Source organism: Andrographis paniculata, unplaced genomic scaffold (assembly GCF_009805555.1).
Source record: "Andrographis paniculata isolate CXL003 unplaced genomic scaffold, ASM980555v1 Contig57END, whole genome shotgun sequence".
In the NCBI taxonomy this organism is placed as follows: Eukaryota; Viridiplantae; Streptophyta; class Magnoliopsida; order Lamiales; family Acanthaceae; genus Andrographis; species Andrographis paniculata.
Window position 1 is genome coordinate 1,904,938 of NW_026137592.1, and position 17,796 is coordinate 1,922,733.

The window sequence follows — 17,796 nt, forward strand, 5'->3', positions numbered from 1 at the left end:
AAGTAGGAGTACATAAAGATCTGACTATAATCTAGAATTTGAGGCGAAGCTGTCCCGTGACAGTGTGAAGGGGTGCATGGGGAATAGCAAGGGGCGTAGCAAGTGAAGTGATCCTCTCCCATTTTTAATTATGGACGAATAATCATCCAAGAGCTGGCGATGCGCCACGTGGAAGAGCGAAGGCCGTTGGATCATGAAAGAAGACTTTTGCTGAAATCCATATATAGGATGGAATAGAGTGGTGCTTTTTAATTCACTGCGACAACAACTGCCAGTGAACTGTAAGAACGACGACAGGAGCTAATGCTGAAAGAAGCAGTCCCCCAATATCGCTGTGCTTCTACAAACTGGAGTAAGAAGTAACTCTAGAGAGAGAAGAAGAAGAAAGAAGAAGAAGAAGAAGAAGAAAGAAAGAAGGTACTTTCATATATATATATATACAGATGGACATGTATTATTAAATTGAGGTTGCAGAAAGGGGCTGCAATGGCGGCGTTTGCAGTGCTCTGGATTTAATGCAATTCCATAACAATTACAGATATTTCAATTCTTCATTAATCTTTGCCATGGATTCGTTTTCAATTTTGAGATTAATTAGCAGCAGCATCAGCAGCAGCTTCAATGGCGATAGGATCCACATCTAGGGTTTCGAGCAATTGAAGCACAATCAGAGGCTGCCAATTCGCAATAACGACAACGGCGACTCTATTGGAGCTGTCAATCGGAGATACAGACCTTCACCGCCGGAGAATGAACTGCCAGGACTGCGGGAACCGAGCGAAGAAGGATTGCGTGCACATGAGGTGCCGGACCTGCTGCAAAAGTCGGGGATTTCAATGCCCGACCCACGTGCACAGCACGTGGGTGCCGGCGGCCAGACGCCGCGAGCGGCAGCAGCAGCAGGTGATAACGAGCACTGCCGCCGCCACCAAGCGGCTGAGAGAGGTTTCCGGCGCGGCGGCGGTGGCTGCTTCCACTTCCGGTGATAAGATAGGAATTTGAATTTAATTAATTAATTAATTTGTGGTGATATAATTAAGTAATTAAGTCTTGATTTTGAAAATTAGGGTTTGAGTTGGGGCATTTCCCGCCGGAAGTGACATCTCCGGCGGTGTTCCGGTGCGTGAGAGTGAGCGAGGCGGAGGAGCAGCGGCTGGCGTATCGGACGGCGGTGAATATCAGAGGGCATGTTTTCGGGGGGATTCTGTACGATCAAGGTCCGGAGAGCTGGTACAGAGAGAGCTCCTCTCACGCGCCGCCGCCGTTGCTCCTCCATTCGGCGGCCGGAAACCGGAGTTTGGCGTTGTTTGAACCTTCAATATATACTTGCGGCAGCAACTCTTTCATGGCGGATACGCCGCTCTTCCCGCCACCAAGACCTTAACTAACTATAGAGACAAATATATATATATAACTTCTCTAATGCTTGCATATGATTAGTGTTTTGAATTAGTGTGCATTATATACTCCCTCTGTCCTGCTGTAAGGATCATATTTACAGTCTTGTTGTACTTAACATTAAAAATATTATTATATTTATATAATTTTTTATACAAATATTAATATTATAAGACACTAATAGAAATATTTTTGCAATATTTTTTTAATTTATACTATATTTTTATATAATAATTAATATTTAAAAATTAAAAAAAAAACCTATTTGTAACCATTTTACAATGATAATAATAGTATACTCCCTCCGTTCACAAACTAATGTCCTACTTTATTATTTGGGACGTCCAACAATTATTGTCCTATTTTTTTTTAAACACAAATTTTACATTTTTACCCTTCATTCTTCATTCATTTATTACTTTTAATCTCTACCGTACAATTAAGGACAAATTTGTCAATTCATAACAAAAAATAATAACCTAAAAAACCGTACAAATATATTTAGAAACAATAAAAATTGGACTAATTATAAAATATTCCTTTTTATTCATCCAATATGGGAGCATGTTGAATTTGTATGCCTGTTGTTTTGTTGAAAATGGAATACTATTTGTGTTATAAAAATTTAGAAATACTAAAGATTAAAAAAAGTGGCAATATCTTTCTCTATTATTTGGTTTCTATAAAAATATATTATATTTTTGTATCAAATATAAAGTTCAAATCACTCTTTAAACCAAATAATAATAATATAAACATATCCTAATATATTGATTGTAATTATTTAATACTCTCTTTGTCCCACATATCATATCCACCTTGCCGTTTATGTCCGTCTCACATATTATGTCATTTTTCTTTTTTTGAAAATAATTACACACTTTAATCTCATTTTAAACTTTTTAATTTTATTTTTTAAAATTTTAATTAAACTAATTAGTTATCTTAATCTTAATTTATAATTATTTGTATTATAAGATAATTATTTTAACTAATATATTCTTAATTATCTACTAATTACACCCCTCCTAAAATACAGTGTCTACAGTGTAACAGACAGTGGGACGGAGGTAGTACTTAAACTTAAATAGCAAACATATTATAATGATAATAAATACTTTCATCCGTCCCCCCTAAGAATTATATAGGTTTGATTTGATTCAAAAAATAAAAATAAAAAAATTTAAAAAAAAATTAATATTAAAATAAAATATGTAAAAAGTTAAATGAGATGATATATAAAATTTATTAAAAATTATAAAAATATAGTGAATTAAATTGAAAAATAGGAAAACATTGATTATCATTTGTTAAAAATAAGAATAATAAACTTATTTATTATAAATAAATTGTGCATAAATTTAATTAACAATCAAATAAAAAATACTTACATAATTTTGAAAGACTAATATATGTATAATTATATATATATAAATAAAATAAAAAGGGTAGAAAGGCAGAGAATGGTCCAGCCCTCATGTACTCACTTTACTGTCCCATTTAACATTTCCATTTTCTTTATTTATTCTTTAAGAATTTGTTTATTTGGTTTTTTTTTTTTTGCTCTTTCATTTATTATCATTAAATTTTTCTTATTTTTCGTTTATTAAAATATAATAATATTAAATATTAATTTTTATTTAAAATATCATATTTAATACAGTAATTATTTTATTTATAAAATATATATAATAAAATAATAGAATAGATTTTTTCACTGTGTATAAATATATATATATATATATTTTTTATATTAAGTATATAAATTTGTATCATCCAGAAAAATGTCCCGCAAACAAATTGAATTTATTTAAAGATTATCTTTTACCATTGAATAGTTACTATGTTTATAGAAATATATTTTTATTATATAAAATATTATATTAAATTACTATTTTTTATAAATAAAATAAAATAAAAACAAATTTGTTTTAAAAATGCAGAAATTTTCACAGAAAAATTCATTGACTAACTCTTTTTTTTTTTTTTTCCACTTTTTTATATTGTATTGTGTTTGTGTATCTTATAAATAAATGTGTTTTTTCTTTGTAACTTTAATAAGTGACAAAAATGGACTGGATTTGTTTGTTCAAATATAAATAGGCACTTTAGCTACTAGAATTATAAATGCATTATTTTTTGTTACAAAATATTATTTTAACTAACATTTAATTTTAAATCAAAATCGAACAAATCCAGACATTTTTTCCCTTGATAGATGTAGAACTAAAATAAAATCCAAGAAATTTTAAGTTGTCTGCTTGTGTTGGGTTTGTTTTTTTATTTTGGAAAGTCAAATTATAAAATAAATGTTTCATTAAATATCTTATTTTTTTCACAAATATCTTTACTTTGCATCACATCATTACTTTTGTACCAAAAAGTAAAGACAAAAATGTCATTACACTACTTTTAAGTACCTATTATAATTAAACTACTATTATTTTTTAAACACCGCACCAAAAGTAAATGTATACTTTATATGTGGACGAATGAAGTATTATTTATTATTACAGAAGATTAGCATTAACTTCAATCCACTGTTAGAGCTGGAAAAAACTGACCCGACACGACCCGACATAAAATAATTGGGTTTGGGTCAAAGATTTCAACCCGATTATGTATACGGGTTGACACGAACCCGACACGATAGCAAACAGGTCGGGTTAGGGTTGAGGCTCTCAACTCGAACCCAACACGACAATCCGATTATAATATATTAACATTGATTAATATATTCATTATATATGTAAAATAATCATAATTTAATAATTTCCTCATAAATTAATTTAAACTAAGTTTAATTTTAAATAATTCAACCTAATTTAAGCTCAAACCAATAAAAACTAACATAACACGACAACACAAAGAAAAAATTATTTAATTAAATCAAGAAATTCGACTTAATTATGTATACGGGTCAACACGAGTCAACCCAAATCCGACACGATAATAAACGGATCGAGTTATGGTTGAATAATTTAACTCATTTAAAATATTCAAAACCCGACACGAAATCGACCAATTGCCACTAACTGTTGCACAATCAAAATCCAAACCACACTCATAACTATGCTATTTAAATACTTTCTAGAATAAAATATAGGTTCAATTAAATTATTATATATTTCAATTATGATACAATACAATTCAAATAAAATAAAATCCAAATATCTTAATTAAATGGTCGTTATTATATTTAAATTTAAAGTTAATTAGAATTAGCAGATTGAGCCATGAGTGTATTTGAGTTAATTAGCTTAACATTAATCTATCAATAATATTAAGACTCTGTTTATACATTTCTTTCAAATTATTATTATTATTATTTCTCAATAATAATACAACAATTGCTGCGGTTATCGTTTTATATTTCAAAAAATTCAGTATAATACTGACAACACATAGCAAAGAGGCAATCAACTCACAATATAAGTAAAAATAATATATATTGTGTTGAATAAAATTATATAGTTATTTTGTTTTTTATTACAAATTATGCTGAAATCAAATATAAATTGTATTATATTTAACCATGACATGTGTTGTCCGTTTTATATTAACATAATATAAATGTAACATATATATAACAAGAATACAATTTATAGTTATCAACATAATTTATATATAATAAACGACAATATAATTTATAGTTAATTTTAACACACTCAATAGTCAAATAGTACTCGATTCAACAACTATCATTAGCATTAAATCGAAATAGTCGAATACCACTATTGACCGTGATTTAAATTAACTGAATCAAGAACAACATTACTTGTTCAACGCATACTTCAACGATGGATGCATTTTGTTACAAAGTTATGACATCAATGCAAACAAACGGATAATATACTCCCTCCGTTCCATAACAAAGTATCTATTTTTCCATTTTAGTCCGTCTCATAACAAAGTATTCATTTTTTTTAGTAACTGTACTATCTACCTAACATTATAAATACTCTAACAACTTACAGTATATTACACAATTGTCATTACATTCATATCACACGTACTAATAAGGTTATTTTAGTCATTTCTACTTTATTCTTACTATATTCCAATATAATACTAATATTTCTAAAATTATGTGCAAAAAATAAATGAATATCTAATTATGAGACGGAGGAAAGAAGTATTTCAAATTCGACATGGAGAAATTTAAAAAATAATTATATGAGATTTGGTTTATCGAAGAGTCATTTCTCGAATACAAAACTGAAGCTCTAGACCTAAAATCCGACCCGATTATTATAAAATGAAAGTTCACAAATTAAATAACAGCTTAATTGCAAGGATCCTATATATATACACACATATAAGATATTAATAGGTATGGAATTTATTGCAAATTAAATTTACCCTAAGTTGGAAAGTGGTGTACCTAAGTTGGGGAAGAAATTAAATACTGAAGTAGGGTTTTGGGACACAGACATTTCAGTTCTTAGGGAGCATATTGCTTCATCCATTTCAAGTATATCAATTTTATTTTATTTTATATTTCTTTCAAATAATTAATTAAATTAAATTCTTCCCACATGGAGAGTGTATGATCTTCTTGATTTTTATTTATTTATTTTCTTGAATGATTGGAAGGTATAAAACCCTAATTTAAAATGAAGTTGGGTGTAAATAATAAGTTATTAGGATTTCAAACTAATAATTAAGAATGTAATTACAACAAATTAAATGATGGGATTGGTTTATAGGACTTATATAAATATATAATTCTTTTTTGAAATAGATCTAGATATATGAATACATATGTTGTCAATTTCTTGTGGCATTGAAACATTGAATGCATGTTGCATGTTTGTCCATGAATGGTGTAAGAAAAAATTACACCCCTTTTCATTTGTGTAACAAATTAGGGCAAAATAAAATAACATGTGATGTTTACTTCAAGAATTTGGAGACATATATATATTTACTTTATGACATTACCTAATAACATTGCAACTAATAACTATGTCACCCTAATTAAAAATGAATAAATAAATAAACCCTGTCCCGCAATTGATGGTCTGATGATATAGGGGTTGGACTTGTGACCGTGGGGTCATGGATTCAAACCTCCGGTGCCTCAGGTCGAGTATTTGCCCAATGCGCACTATTTTGGAGTGTTTCGAAAATTATAAATATGCAAGTGAAAAATATGTATTCAATCAAATTGTTTAGATGTGGTAGATTAATAGGATAGAAGTTGGGCTTGATCTTGGGCCTTTGTATGGGCCCATCCGAGCTCATTATTAAAAAAATATCAGCCCATAATTTTATTTTATTGTAATTTAAAATATAATTAATTTAAATTTTTATTTATATAATATTTTGATGCTATATTTTATAGAAAAATAATAATATATTTTTATTAAAAACTATATCAAATAAATATAATTGATTATAAATTTCGGTATAATATCAAATAAATTGGAAATGAAAAAGTAAAAGTAAAGTCTGCCGTACAGCTGGAAAACGACAAACACGCTTCTCATGTCAATATGTCATTCTGTCCTAATCGACCAACCGACATACAAAAAAACCGGACCGGTCTGGACCGGACTTCGCTTGAGATCAAATCAAAGTCAACAATTCAAATACTGTATTAATTCTCATTGATAAATTCTTCAAACGCGGAGTCAATATTCCCTCACCGTCCTTTGTATCGGAGCGACTTCCGATCGCTCAATTTACGCCGGAGAGAATACGAAGGTCGTTGGAGCTGCCGGAATCGCGTTGCTTGTATGCTTTGCCGTGAAATTTTTTAGGTAGGTCCTTTTGGTTTGCTTGCAGGAAAGGAAAGCGGATCGTCGCCCAAAGACGTAATGTCGCCGGCGGAGGGTTGGCCGGAGATGGATCTGCTCCGATCGGAACCAATGCAGCTGGTGCAGCTGATTATTCCGATGGAATCCGCGCATCGAGCCGTTTCTTACCTCGGTGATCTCGGCCTGTTCCAATTCAAAGACGTAAGTCGCAAGCATTTTTTTTGTTTTTTTTTTTTTACTTTTCCTGATGGTGTCTGCTTTTTCGGGGATTTGAATTGCGAATTTTTAGAATTATATCATGATTTACGCGACGACGTTGGGGTGTGATGATTTTGTTTCTTTAATCGTTTTTAAAGAAGTTTGGAGGCAAGAAATAGATTTGCGTTGTAGAGTTCCTTAAATTGGAGCTCATTTTCTTTTTTGGATTTTGATTTTCTACCTTCGGAATTTGAGGGAAATTCCATCTGTTGAAGAGGCTCGGAATGTACGAGTACTTGTTCCGAGGAATTTGGAATGCTAATGAGGTGTTCTTGAGAATTGACATGTAAAGTCCACTGAAATTTGAATTGTTGTTACAATATATATATATATATATTTTTTTTTTTTTTCTTTCTTTCTTGTGGATACCAACAAGATTGAGATCAATGTTACATCCATTATGACGACTTATTTTCTGGCTTGGCTCATCTTGACGTTTCTTTGTGCTTATGTTACAGCTCAATGCTGAAAAAAGTCCATTCCAAAGGGCATATGCCACTCAGGTTTGTTGATTTTATCATTTTTCTGTGCTTTCTAGTTTTGCAGTATTTCAAAGCATTTGTTCAACTTAAACATAGGATTTCACTATTCTGTTTTTCATTTGTTTATTCATTCTTCAAATCACTATGGAGTTTATGACAATGGTATATCCTAGTTTCCAAATTTTACTCATAGGCATTGTCTTGTGTGGTTCTGTGCTATTTGTTTGCCAATCATTAATTGTCTATACTGTGCACACAAGGAAATCAGTGATTAATTTAAGTACACTGTTTGTTTCATATTGTTGCTAAATTCTAACCATAGTTAGACATTGTGGACTTGCACCTTTGCTGATATGAATATACTTGAATCAAAGTGTATCTCAAGTTTCCTTATGTTACTAAAAGCTGCATGATTGATTGAGAACGGAATACTAGATAATGTAACATATCAATTATCATCTAAATAAAATTCTATTTTATTATTAAAAAATGCGAGTTTCTAATTTAATTTGCACATTTTGTTTGAATTTTATAACTCTACGTATGGACTAGAAACATGTTTTTGAAATTGGATACAGATCAAAAGATGTGGGGAGATGGCCCGTAAATTACGATTTTTCAAGGATCAAATGGCAAAGGCTGGTTTCCTGCCATCGCCGAGGTCTTCAGTTGGCATCAATACCAATTTGGATGATTTAGAGGTTTGTCCTAATCAGTAATTTCACTGCTTTAATGCCTTCATCCTTTGTAGATCTTGTAAGTGTTATTACATGTGCCTCTGCTAATTATGTGGCTTTCGACAATTGGATATGAATATGGATCAGGTAAAACTTGGGGAGTATGAATCTGAGATGTTAGAGATGAATTCCAATAGTGAAAAGTTGCAGGGTTCTTACAATGAGCTTTTGGAATATAAGCTTGTTCTGCAAAAGGTAATGGTGCCTGCTGTTCCAACACTAATGTCCTTGTTACAAATACAAAATCATTGATAAGCCAGTGGTCTTCCACTTAATGTTGAAGATGAACTCTTTATCTTGTAGACTGGTTGCCAATTTCCGTCTGTTTTCATTTTCTTTTCTTAAATCCAGGCAAGCCAAATCTTTCACTCGGCTGAGCGTGGTGCTGCTGCTCAGCGTAGAGAAGTTGAACAACAAATTCACGACAGATCAATTGACAGCCCTCTGTTGGTTGAGCAGGTGGTCATTATTTGCAGTTATGGCTTTACTCAGCCAAAAGGACCTGCTCTTTATTTTCCTATATTTTCTCTAACTAAATTATGGATGCCCTGTTTGCAGGAGATGTCAACTGATCCATCGAAGCAAATAAAGCTAGGTTTTGTTAGTGGATTAGTTCCAAGGGAGAAATCTTTGGCCTTTGAGAGAATTCTTTTTCGTACTACAAGGGGAAATGTATACCAAAAACAATTGGTTGTGGAAGAACCTGTTATTGATCCAGTTTCAGGAGATAAGGCAATACAGAAGTTCTTTCATTTCTTGTGTAGTTGTGCTTCTTTCTTATGCATGCATTACTTGCAGCTTGTCTCATCTTTAATTGTTATTAGGTCCTATATATTGAGTGTGTGTACTTGTTGCATCTTGTTACACCTTTATTTATGGACATCATAGTATCTAAGGCAGTGTTCAGTTTTCGTTTGCTCCATATCAATCCATTGAATTTCCAAGAAGGAAATATATTAAGAAAAAGGAAGCCAGCTTTTTGTTACTGCATAGTTTTATCTTGTAAGCATTTTACATATAACGGACAGTATGTACTGGTTTTTGTTTTCCTTGCAATTCTAGTGGACGTTATTTGTTTATTAACTTATTTTTGGTAATGTGTTTGATTTATGGTTGGGTTTGAATTGACAGAACTGTTGGATGATAACTTTCAGGTTGAGAAAAATGTGTTTGTGGTCTTTTATTCTGGAGAAAGGGCAAAGAACAAAATTCTGAAGATATGTGATGCATTTGGAGCAAATCGCTACCCCTTTACCGATGATATAGGCAAACAATATGAAATAATAACAGAGGTGCCGACTAAAATGAATTGGTTTATATTAAGCATTTGTTGTTTATTTGGTTGTAGCACCTAATGTGTACAACCCTTTTACCCAATTTTTGTTACATAACTGAACTATAGTTTTCTCAAGCTTTCTGAAATAAATAATTGTTGTTGTTTGTAGGTGTCTGGGAAACTTTCAGAGCTAAAGACTACTATAGATATTGGACAGCTGCAGAGAGTCAATCTCCTGCGGAGTATTGGTCATGAATTTGAGCAGTGGAACTTTATGGTCAGTGATTATAGTTTCTCAAGACTGGTTCAGAGTTACTTTTGCTAACCTTCCCTTCCGAGCATCCCCTTTTCCTTGTGCACATACTCACATTCACATAATTCATAGAACCCACACACAGAGGCTAGTGGGAGAAGCATTGATGCATACACAGATAATATAATGTGTTAAAATCACGTCATTGAATGCCAATCATTTGAAATTATGAAGGTGAAGAAAGAAAAATCTATCTACCATACTCTCAACATGCTCAGCCTTGATGTTACTAAAAAGTGCCTTGTTGGAGAAGGCTGGTGCCCTGTCTTCGCAAGAAACCAGGTACATCTATCACTCTGTAATTTCCCAGGCGGCAACACCCCTCGTTTTGCATCACTCCTTTTTTAGGTTGTTATTATTATTTTTGCAGATCCAGAATGTACTTAATCGAGCTACTGTGGATAGCAATTCACCTGTTGGAGCCATATTCCATGTTCTGGAGACCAAGGATCAACCTCCAACGTACTTTTGTACCAACAAATTTACTTCTGCTTTTCAAGAAATTGTTGATGCATATGGGTGAGTAGAAGTAACACATTTATCTTTTAATGGAGATACTGCAAATAATTTGATTTATGAATAATTCTGTGTTTCTGTTTAAGAAACTTGTCCCAGATCTATTTGGTCATCCATAATTCATGTTGGTAAAAGTTTATGGAAAAAAAAGAAATCCTAAGATGGGATGATATAATGCACTGAAGAAGGATGATGAGGCCTCAATGTTTTGAAGGACAAATATAGTTTATCCTTGGAAACCTTATAAAATGGATACAAATAGGACTGTTACATCTCTCTAAGTGATTGCTTGGGTAATATTGAACTTTTATAGAGGAACTATGTTATATTAAAGGAAGACGTCACGCCTGCTAGGTATTGTGCTATGATTTAGTAAACAGGTATGTGTGAATACTGTAAAGTGTTTGTTACATTCTTGTATCCGAGTATGGTGAGTTGTCTTGGCTATAAATTAGGTTTACTTGTAGTTTCCTCAAAACTTTTTATACATGTTTATTTCAATTGTATATTTACATGAGGATTGATTAAGCATGCTGAAAAACTCAGATCAGAGTACTTAAATTATATTAATCCACTCAAAATATTGCTTCCGTTGCCTCCTGAATTCACTATTACTTCATTTCACCTATCTTTTGATTGATTTTCGAGATGATAATATAGATTCCTGATTTTTAACAGGGTGGCCAACTATAGGGAAGCAAATCCTGGTGTTTATACTATCGTCACTTTTCCATTCCTATTTGCAGTAATGTTTGGGGATTGGGGCCATGGAATATGCCTCTTTCTTGCCACATTATATTTCATTCTTTGGGAGAAGAAACTGTCCAGACAGGTAACAATTACTTTGATTATCTGATAAAATTCAGCTTGGAAGTTTGCTACTGTTTTTATATTTTTCTCGAGCATATGACTTACTATAGAATTTTACATTGCCGTGGACATGGATTCATCTGGCTGATGCATGCTGACGCGTGTCGTATTACATGCTATGTTTTTCTTGTTCTCTTTACTTTGAAATGTCACATTTCTAGTTAATGCTATTTATGCAGCGTGTTTGTTTTGGATGAACTTGTGGGACATAACTAAATTCACTGCATTTTGACAATGACAGAAACTTGGGGATATTATGGAGATGGCATTTGGGGGTCGATATGTTATAATGCTTATGGCAGTGTTCTCTATATACACCGGACTCATATATAATGAATTCTTTTCCGTGCCTTTTGAACTATTTGGACGCTCTGCGTATGATTGCCGTGATCCATCCTGCAGGTAAGAAACTAACATTTGAATTTTAATTCCAATTTTAATTCTTGCCATCAGATTCTTAAAATTTTATTTTTGTTGCATTATTATAGCGACGCTTACACAGTGGGACTAACAAAAGCACGCGACACGTATCCATTCGGCGTGGATCCTAAATGGCGAGGCACTCGCAGTGAATTGCCATTCCTTAACTCTCTAAAAATGAAGATGTCGATTCTCTTAGGCGTCGCCCAGATGAATTTAGGGATCATCCTGAGCTACTTCAACGCTAAATTCTTCCACAATGACTTGGATATCTGGTAAGATTATCATTATCTTAATCAAGAATGTCCTTCTGGTAGTCGATCCGGTTTGGGTATATTTGGCATGAGAAGATTCGGCAGTCAAGTATGATTATAATTGTAGATTGCGCGTTCTTGCAGGCATCAATTTGTTCCGCAGATGATATTTCTAAACAGTTTGTTCGGATACCTTTCGCTGCTCATTATTATCAAGTGGTGCACTGGTTCTCAAGCTGATTTGTACCATGTAATGATATACATGTTCTTGAGCCCGACCGAAGACCTCGGAGATAATCAGCTTTTTCCAGGCCAGAAGTTCCTCCAGGTATTCTAAACTCTCGTCGTGTATACCAAAATTTGATGTCTTGTCCTTACAAGTCCGCAATTTTTCTAACAATTCCACCCCCTTTCCTCGTAGATTCTCTTACTTCTGATGGCGCTTGTCGCTGTTCCGTGGATGCTGCTCCCGAAGCCGTTACTTCTGAAGAAGCAACACGAACAAGTACATTTCGTTTCATGCCGTGTTCTTGTAGCTGCCATTTTATTTCTATTTTTTTCCATATTTACGTTGTGTTCTTTGTTCAGAGACATCGCGGCCAATCCTACGCACTCCTCACAAGCACCGATTACGACACTTCTGAATTAGAAGTGTCGAAGGGCTCGCATGGACATGAAGATTTCGAATTCAGCGAAGTTCTCGTTCATCAGCTTATACACACTATTGAGTTTGTTCTCGGAGCCGTCTCCAATACAGCTTCGTACCTACGTCTCTGGGCTCTCAGGTACCCGATCTGATAAAAATATTTCATCTGTCGTCCAAATTTATTCTCACTTTTTCTTTTTCGTTGTCATCTAAATTTATTTTCATTTGCTTTTTTTAGTAAAAAATACTCCCTCTGTCGTCCAAATCTATTCTCACATTCTTTTTTAATTGTCATTTAAATTTATTATCGTTTCTTTTTTAGTAACAAAATATCATTTTTTCTATTTTTTCTTTACCCAACAAAAAAAAGTAAAATTTCTATTTTTTTTGAAAACTAGTAGTTGGTCAAATGAGCAGACAATTGGATGATGAAGGGAGTATCATTTCTTCTAAAATTTGTGTCCGGTCAAATGAGCACAATGGGATGACAAAGAGAGTATTACTAACATGATCATTATCGTGCTCATTCATGATTTTCGTGGCTTCATGCAGTCTCGCGCATTCGGAGCTATCAACTGTGTTCTACGAGAAGGTCCTACTTCTCGCCTGGGGGTAACGATCTCTTCTACTCATTTCCTTCACCCACATTTTCTTGATTGGAACAAAATTTGTCATTTGCTCAATTCTGTGGCGACGTTCCAGGTTCAACAATCTCGCAATTCTTATTGTCGGAATAATTGTGTTCATTTGCGCCACCGTTGGCGTCCTACTGGTTATGGAGACACTTAGCGCCTTCTTGCACGCCTTGCGGCTTCATTGGGTCGAGTTTCAGGGCAAGTTCTACGTTGGCGAGGGCTATAAATTCTGCCCTTTCTCCTTCACCTCGATTGGGGACGACGACGAATGATCGATCGGGTAGGACACCGAGGTGGACCGTATGTATGTATGTATACCTCAACAAGGGTCTTTTGGAATTTATATAGCTGCTGGAGCAAAGGGGCTAAAGTAGACTTGTTAGTTTCGGAGGAGTTAGAATCACATATATATATATATATATTTACATACACAGGTTATTCATTACCAATTGTATTGTAAGTATGCCTCAACTTTGTATGACACCTTTAAAAATAACATATTGATTCATTGATTTATGGTATTCTACTTGGACAGAAAATTATGAATAATAATAATTATGGAGTATTATGTACGTACATGATATAGCCTATATATATTATATATACTAAATAAAAACATCTCTAAAGAATAATTTTGTAACATGAAATCTTGAAATAGTGGCAATGTTGATTTTTCAAAACCAAGACTATATTCGAAGAGGTCAAATAGTTGCAGTTACCGTGCTGATTTAGACGTAATAATTTAGAAAAATCAGCACCGTATTTATTCTCTTATAACATCATTCAAGAAAATACGGTTCAATTGTTCTGATAGCATCATATATATTTATATAAAGCACTAGAATATATACTCTATAGAGCACTAGCACCAGTATAAAAACAAACACATAGCTCTTATAGTTCAATAAATGCAAATAATCTAAAAAATGTCATAAAACATTAAAGAAAATCATATATAATAGCTAGATTAGCACAAATTGTAATATCCTAAAATGAAGAAACCATAACAAAAATAATAGAACAAAAGCAAAGATGAAGAGTAGGTTCATTCCCGAGATAAAATTTCACACCAGCTGTTTATCTATGATAAATTTAGCTTTAGAAGATGACTGCCAATGGAACATCTTCAACTCTTCGATCGCCATGTCTAATTCTTCAGACACACGATAAGAAACTAGTTCCAATTGTTCAAGTTCAGTCCCCCATAGTAAAAGAAGCTTCAAAAATTCTACTTCAGGTTCAACACCCGAAAACCATTCAATACTCACAGTCTTGAGGTTGTTGTAAGGAATATTTTGCTTTTGTTCGCCTTTCAGATATTCGACAGTTTTGTACGTCTGTACCGCTCTCATTATATCACTAACCTGACCCCACCACACGGAATTCCAAGCTTCAAACTGAAATATGTATATATATGACAAGTGTGAGAATGGAACTATGAAAGAATCCAACCCAAAAAGGGAAAAAACCAAACACCTCATGACAGGAATACTTACTGTAATATGAAGGATGCACAAGACAGGGGAGCTTCTAATCAAGCAAACAGCACAACTGACATTGTCCAAGATTCCAAAATTGATATTTCTTAGTTCAATCTTCATCAAACTGTTGAGCTTGCAAGGAAGTTCTTGTGGCACGCCACCGAGAGCCAAGAACTTCAATTAAAATAAATAAGGTGAACTCCATATTATTTTGCACCTTACAAAAATTAAGACAATGAATAAATACAAAGCAATTAAAATATTTACTAATTGTACCTGCAAAAAGGAAATACCAACTTCCAATTTTACAAGAGATGGAAGCTGACCAAAAAACTCAATTATGTTACTCCCAGAAGATCTAAAAGTTCCATTATCAGTTCCTTCACTTAATAAACCATAATACGGATACTCGACTGAAACTTCTTTAACAGATCCTGACTTTTTCAAAGAAATTGAACTGAACAAGCCCTCTAAATCCAAGCTCCGGAGATTTGGAACATCAATGTTGAGGGACCAAAATGTGTTTTGGTCATTGCATTTATCAACAATCAATAAGTCAAGCATTGGGCATTTTAACACAAGCAGCTGCAACTCTTTAGGATCAATGCGAAGTTCTTCAAGAGAAAGACTATCAAGCCTACCAAAACCCCTGAATGTAGGGGGGAGTTTGATGTCGGTTTGGTTAAGATACAACGTTTTAAGATTGGGAGCATCTATATCAAGGCACCAAACTGTAGTTGGAGCAAAACACGAGCTAATAGACAACCACTCAAACATTGGACATTTTGAAATAACACTTCGCAACTCCTCGGGAGTAATTCGGACATTCTCAAGATCAAGTCGGATAAGCCGACTAAAACCTTCAAAAGTTGGTGTGAAATCAACATGATCAAGAGTTAAGTGTTTGAGATTAGTAGCATTAATATCAAGATGGCAAGATGGAGTTTGGTCAAAACAGAGTTGAACAGACACCAACTCAAGCAATGGGCATTCAGATACAAACCTTTGCAACTCTTGAGGAGCAATTTGGACTGTCCAAAGCCAAAGTTCGGCAAGCAAACTGAAACCATTGAAAGTACGAGGTAGTTTGACATCAATTTGTGCAAGGCTCAAGTATTTCATTCTAGGAGCATCAACATCATGGCACCAAAATGTTGTGATGCCTGTCAACTCACTAAGAGACAAGGACTCAAGCTTTGGGCATTTAGACATAAACATGCGCAGATTTTCAGAGGTGATCCGGACATTCCTAAGACTAAGTTTGACAAGCCCACTAAAACCTTGGAAAGTAGAAGGCAAATTGATGTCAGCAGAAGTAAGCAGCAGGTCCCTAAGGAGATGAAAACTAAAAAGATCATTAGGAATGGCATATAGAGTGGGTTTGTTTAAAGCATCGAGTGATAGTGATAACTCCTCAACACATTTGCTTTTCAAGATCAGGAGCCATCGATCCACAACCATATGGCCACGGTCAAGACCATGTGTAAGTGAAAACTTGACTATGGATCCTTTGTGAAATAGCAATATGTGAGAAATGACACATTCACGGGGGCATTCTGAAGGCAGCGATTGGTCGAAGCTCCAATCGAAATTTAGATGCGGAACTGTTACCCACTTATACCTCCATTCTCTAGATAGTACGCTAGTTCTCACCACATTTGGCAAAGGCAAGTATTTAAGAATGTTGTCAATGACGTTGTCAGGAAGTCCGCTGATTCTGTCGAAATCCATTTGTCAGAGAATGATTCTTCACCTGATTCAGTGGAGAATAAATGATTAATAATTAAAAATAGCAGATCGAAAAATGGCAGTTAATAGAACAATCCATATGTTGTCTCCAATTCCAAAAGCCTAATTTAAAACAGATCAAAAACTCAACGAGGACCAAAAAAAGGAAGAGAAACCACAGAAACCCTCAGATCCATAATCTTTTTAAACATTACACTGCGATTAGAAAGGAGGAGGGAAATTTCAACAAAATCAAAGCCGTAAAATTTACCCGGAGTGTGCGTGAATGTCGCGATAGCAAAATATCATAGAAACCTTACACCAAGTCAAAATATTTGTATGAAATCGTAGCTTGTAAGAGTAAGCAAGCAACAGCAACTCCGGAGATCCGCTCAGGGCTAACGAAACAAATCCCCCGACGACGACGCTCAATTCATCTTCTAGGATTTTAGTGATATACCAAAATAGAGAAGAACGGACTCCGGCGTCATCTTCAAGGGTTTAGGTGATATGCCAAAATGGAAAAGAACGGACTCCGGCGGCAGTTCAGTTTATATGTTTGGTTTAAGCGGCAAAAACTTTCGTTTGCCCGACTTTTTTATTGGGCTTTTTTAGTCAGAGTGTGCAATTAAAATTTTAGTTTTCAAAATTCTTAAAAGTTTAAATTTAGAAGTTTTTAAAATTTTTAAATTATTAAATATAGTAATTTTAAAAATTATTATATATATTTTTATTAAAAATAAAAATAAATATCATTCAGAGTCCTAAATCTTTATACGGTTTTTTCTGCGATTCTCTATCACTGCTCTTCTATGGTAATTAATTTTCAAAATTTTATTCCCTTCGTTCTATTTTGTTTGATTGTTAGTTTGAAAAATACACTGATGAGTTTGGTTGGCGGAGATATTAACGTAGAAATTAATAAAATTATTGTTCTAATTTTTTTGTTTTGTTCGTTTTCATATAAATTCGAGTCTCACTTCTCTTTTTTTTTTTTTAAATCAGCACTTATTGTTGGAA

General features: G+C 33.6%; 3 protein-coding genes across 6 annotated transcripts; 2 read left to right on the forward strand and 1 right to left on the reverse strand.

Annotated features, from left to right (window-relative positions):
• Positions 1-268: 268 nt before the first annotated feature.
• Positions 269-1,464, forward strand: LOC127257433 (protein SHI RELATED SEQUENCE 5-like). Of its 3 annotated transcripts, none has more exons than XM_051283853.1 (3): positions 269-417; positions 590-982; positions 1,068-1,464. In XM_051283853.1, the coding sequence occupies exons 2-3, from the start codon at positions 751-753 to the stop codon at positions 1,382-1,384; spliced, it is 549 nt and encodes a 182-aa protein (XP_051139810.1). In that variant the 5' UTR covers positions 269-417; positions 590-750; the 3' UTR covers positions 1,385-1,464. The 3 variants fall into 3 exon arrangements, with proteins under 3 accessions (XP_051139810.1, XP_051139811.1, XP_051139809.1); XM_051283854.1 differs by having other exon boundaries at positions 614-982; XM_051283852.1 differs by having other exon boundaries at positions 269-982.
• A 5,556-nt stretch (positions 1,465-7,020) lies between these two features.
• On the forward strand, positions 7,021-14,081 carry LOC127257172 (V-type proton ATPase subunit a2-like). 2 transcript variants are annotated; one of them, XM_051283531.1, is made up of 18 exons: positions 7,021-7,361; positions 7,877-7,921; positions 8,479-8,601; positions 8,725-8,832; positions 8,989-9,096; positions 9,196-9,369; positions 9,792-9,929; positions 10,083-10,190; positions 10,401-10,508; positions 10,597-10,745; positions 11,421-11,574; positions 11,854-12,014; positions 12,101-12,307; positions 12,431-12,614; positions 12,708-12,791; positions 12,875-13,071; positions 13,485-13,544; positions 13,635-14,081. In XM_051283531.1, the coding sequence occupies exons 1-18, from the start codon at positions 7,221-7,223 to the stop codon at positions 13,837-13,839; spliced, it is 2,454 nt and encodes an 817-aa protein (XP_051139488.1). In that variant the 5' UTR covers positions 7,021-7,220; the 3' UTR covers positions 13,840-14,081. The 2 variants fall into 2 exon arrangements, with proteins under 2 accessions (XP_051139488.1, XP_051139489.1); XM_051283532.1 differs by lacking the exon at positions 7,021-7,361 and adding an exon at positions 7,394-7,704.
• Positions 14,082-14,472: 391 nt separating this feature from the next.
• Positions 14,473-17,326, reverse strand: LOC127257397 (F-box/FBD/LRR-repeat protein At1g13570-like). Its single transcript, XM_051283795.1, has 4 exons — positions 17,048-17,326; positions 15,325-16,801; positions 15,064-15,222; positions 14,473-14,964 (listed from the first exon to the last, which is right to left on the reverse strand). Exons 2-4 carry the CDS (start codon positions 16,777-16,779, stop codon positions 14,632-14,634), a joined length of 1,947 nt encoding a protein of 648 aa, XP_051139752.1. The 5' UTR covers positions 16,780-16,801; positions 17,048-17,326; the 3' UTR covers positions 14,473-14,631.
• Between the last annotated feature and the right edge of the window lie 470 nt (positions 17,327-17,796).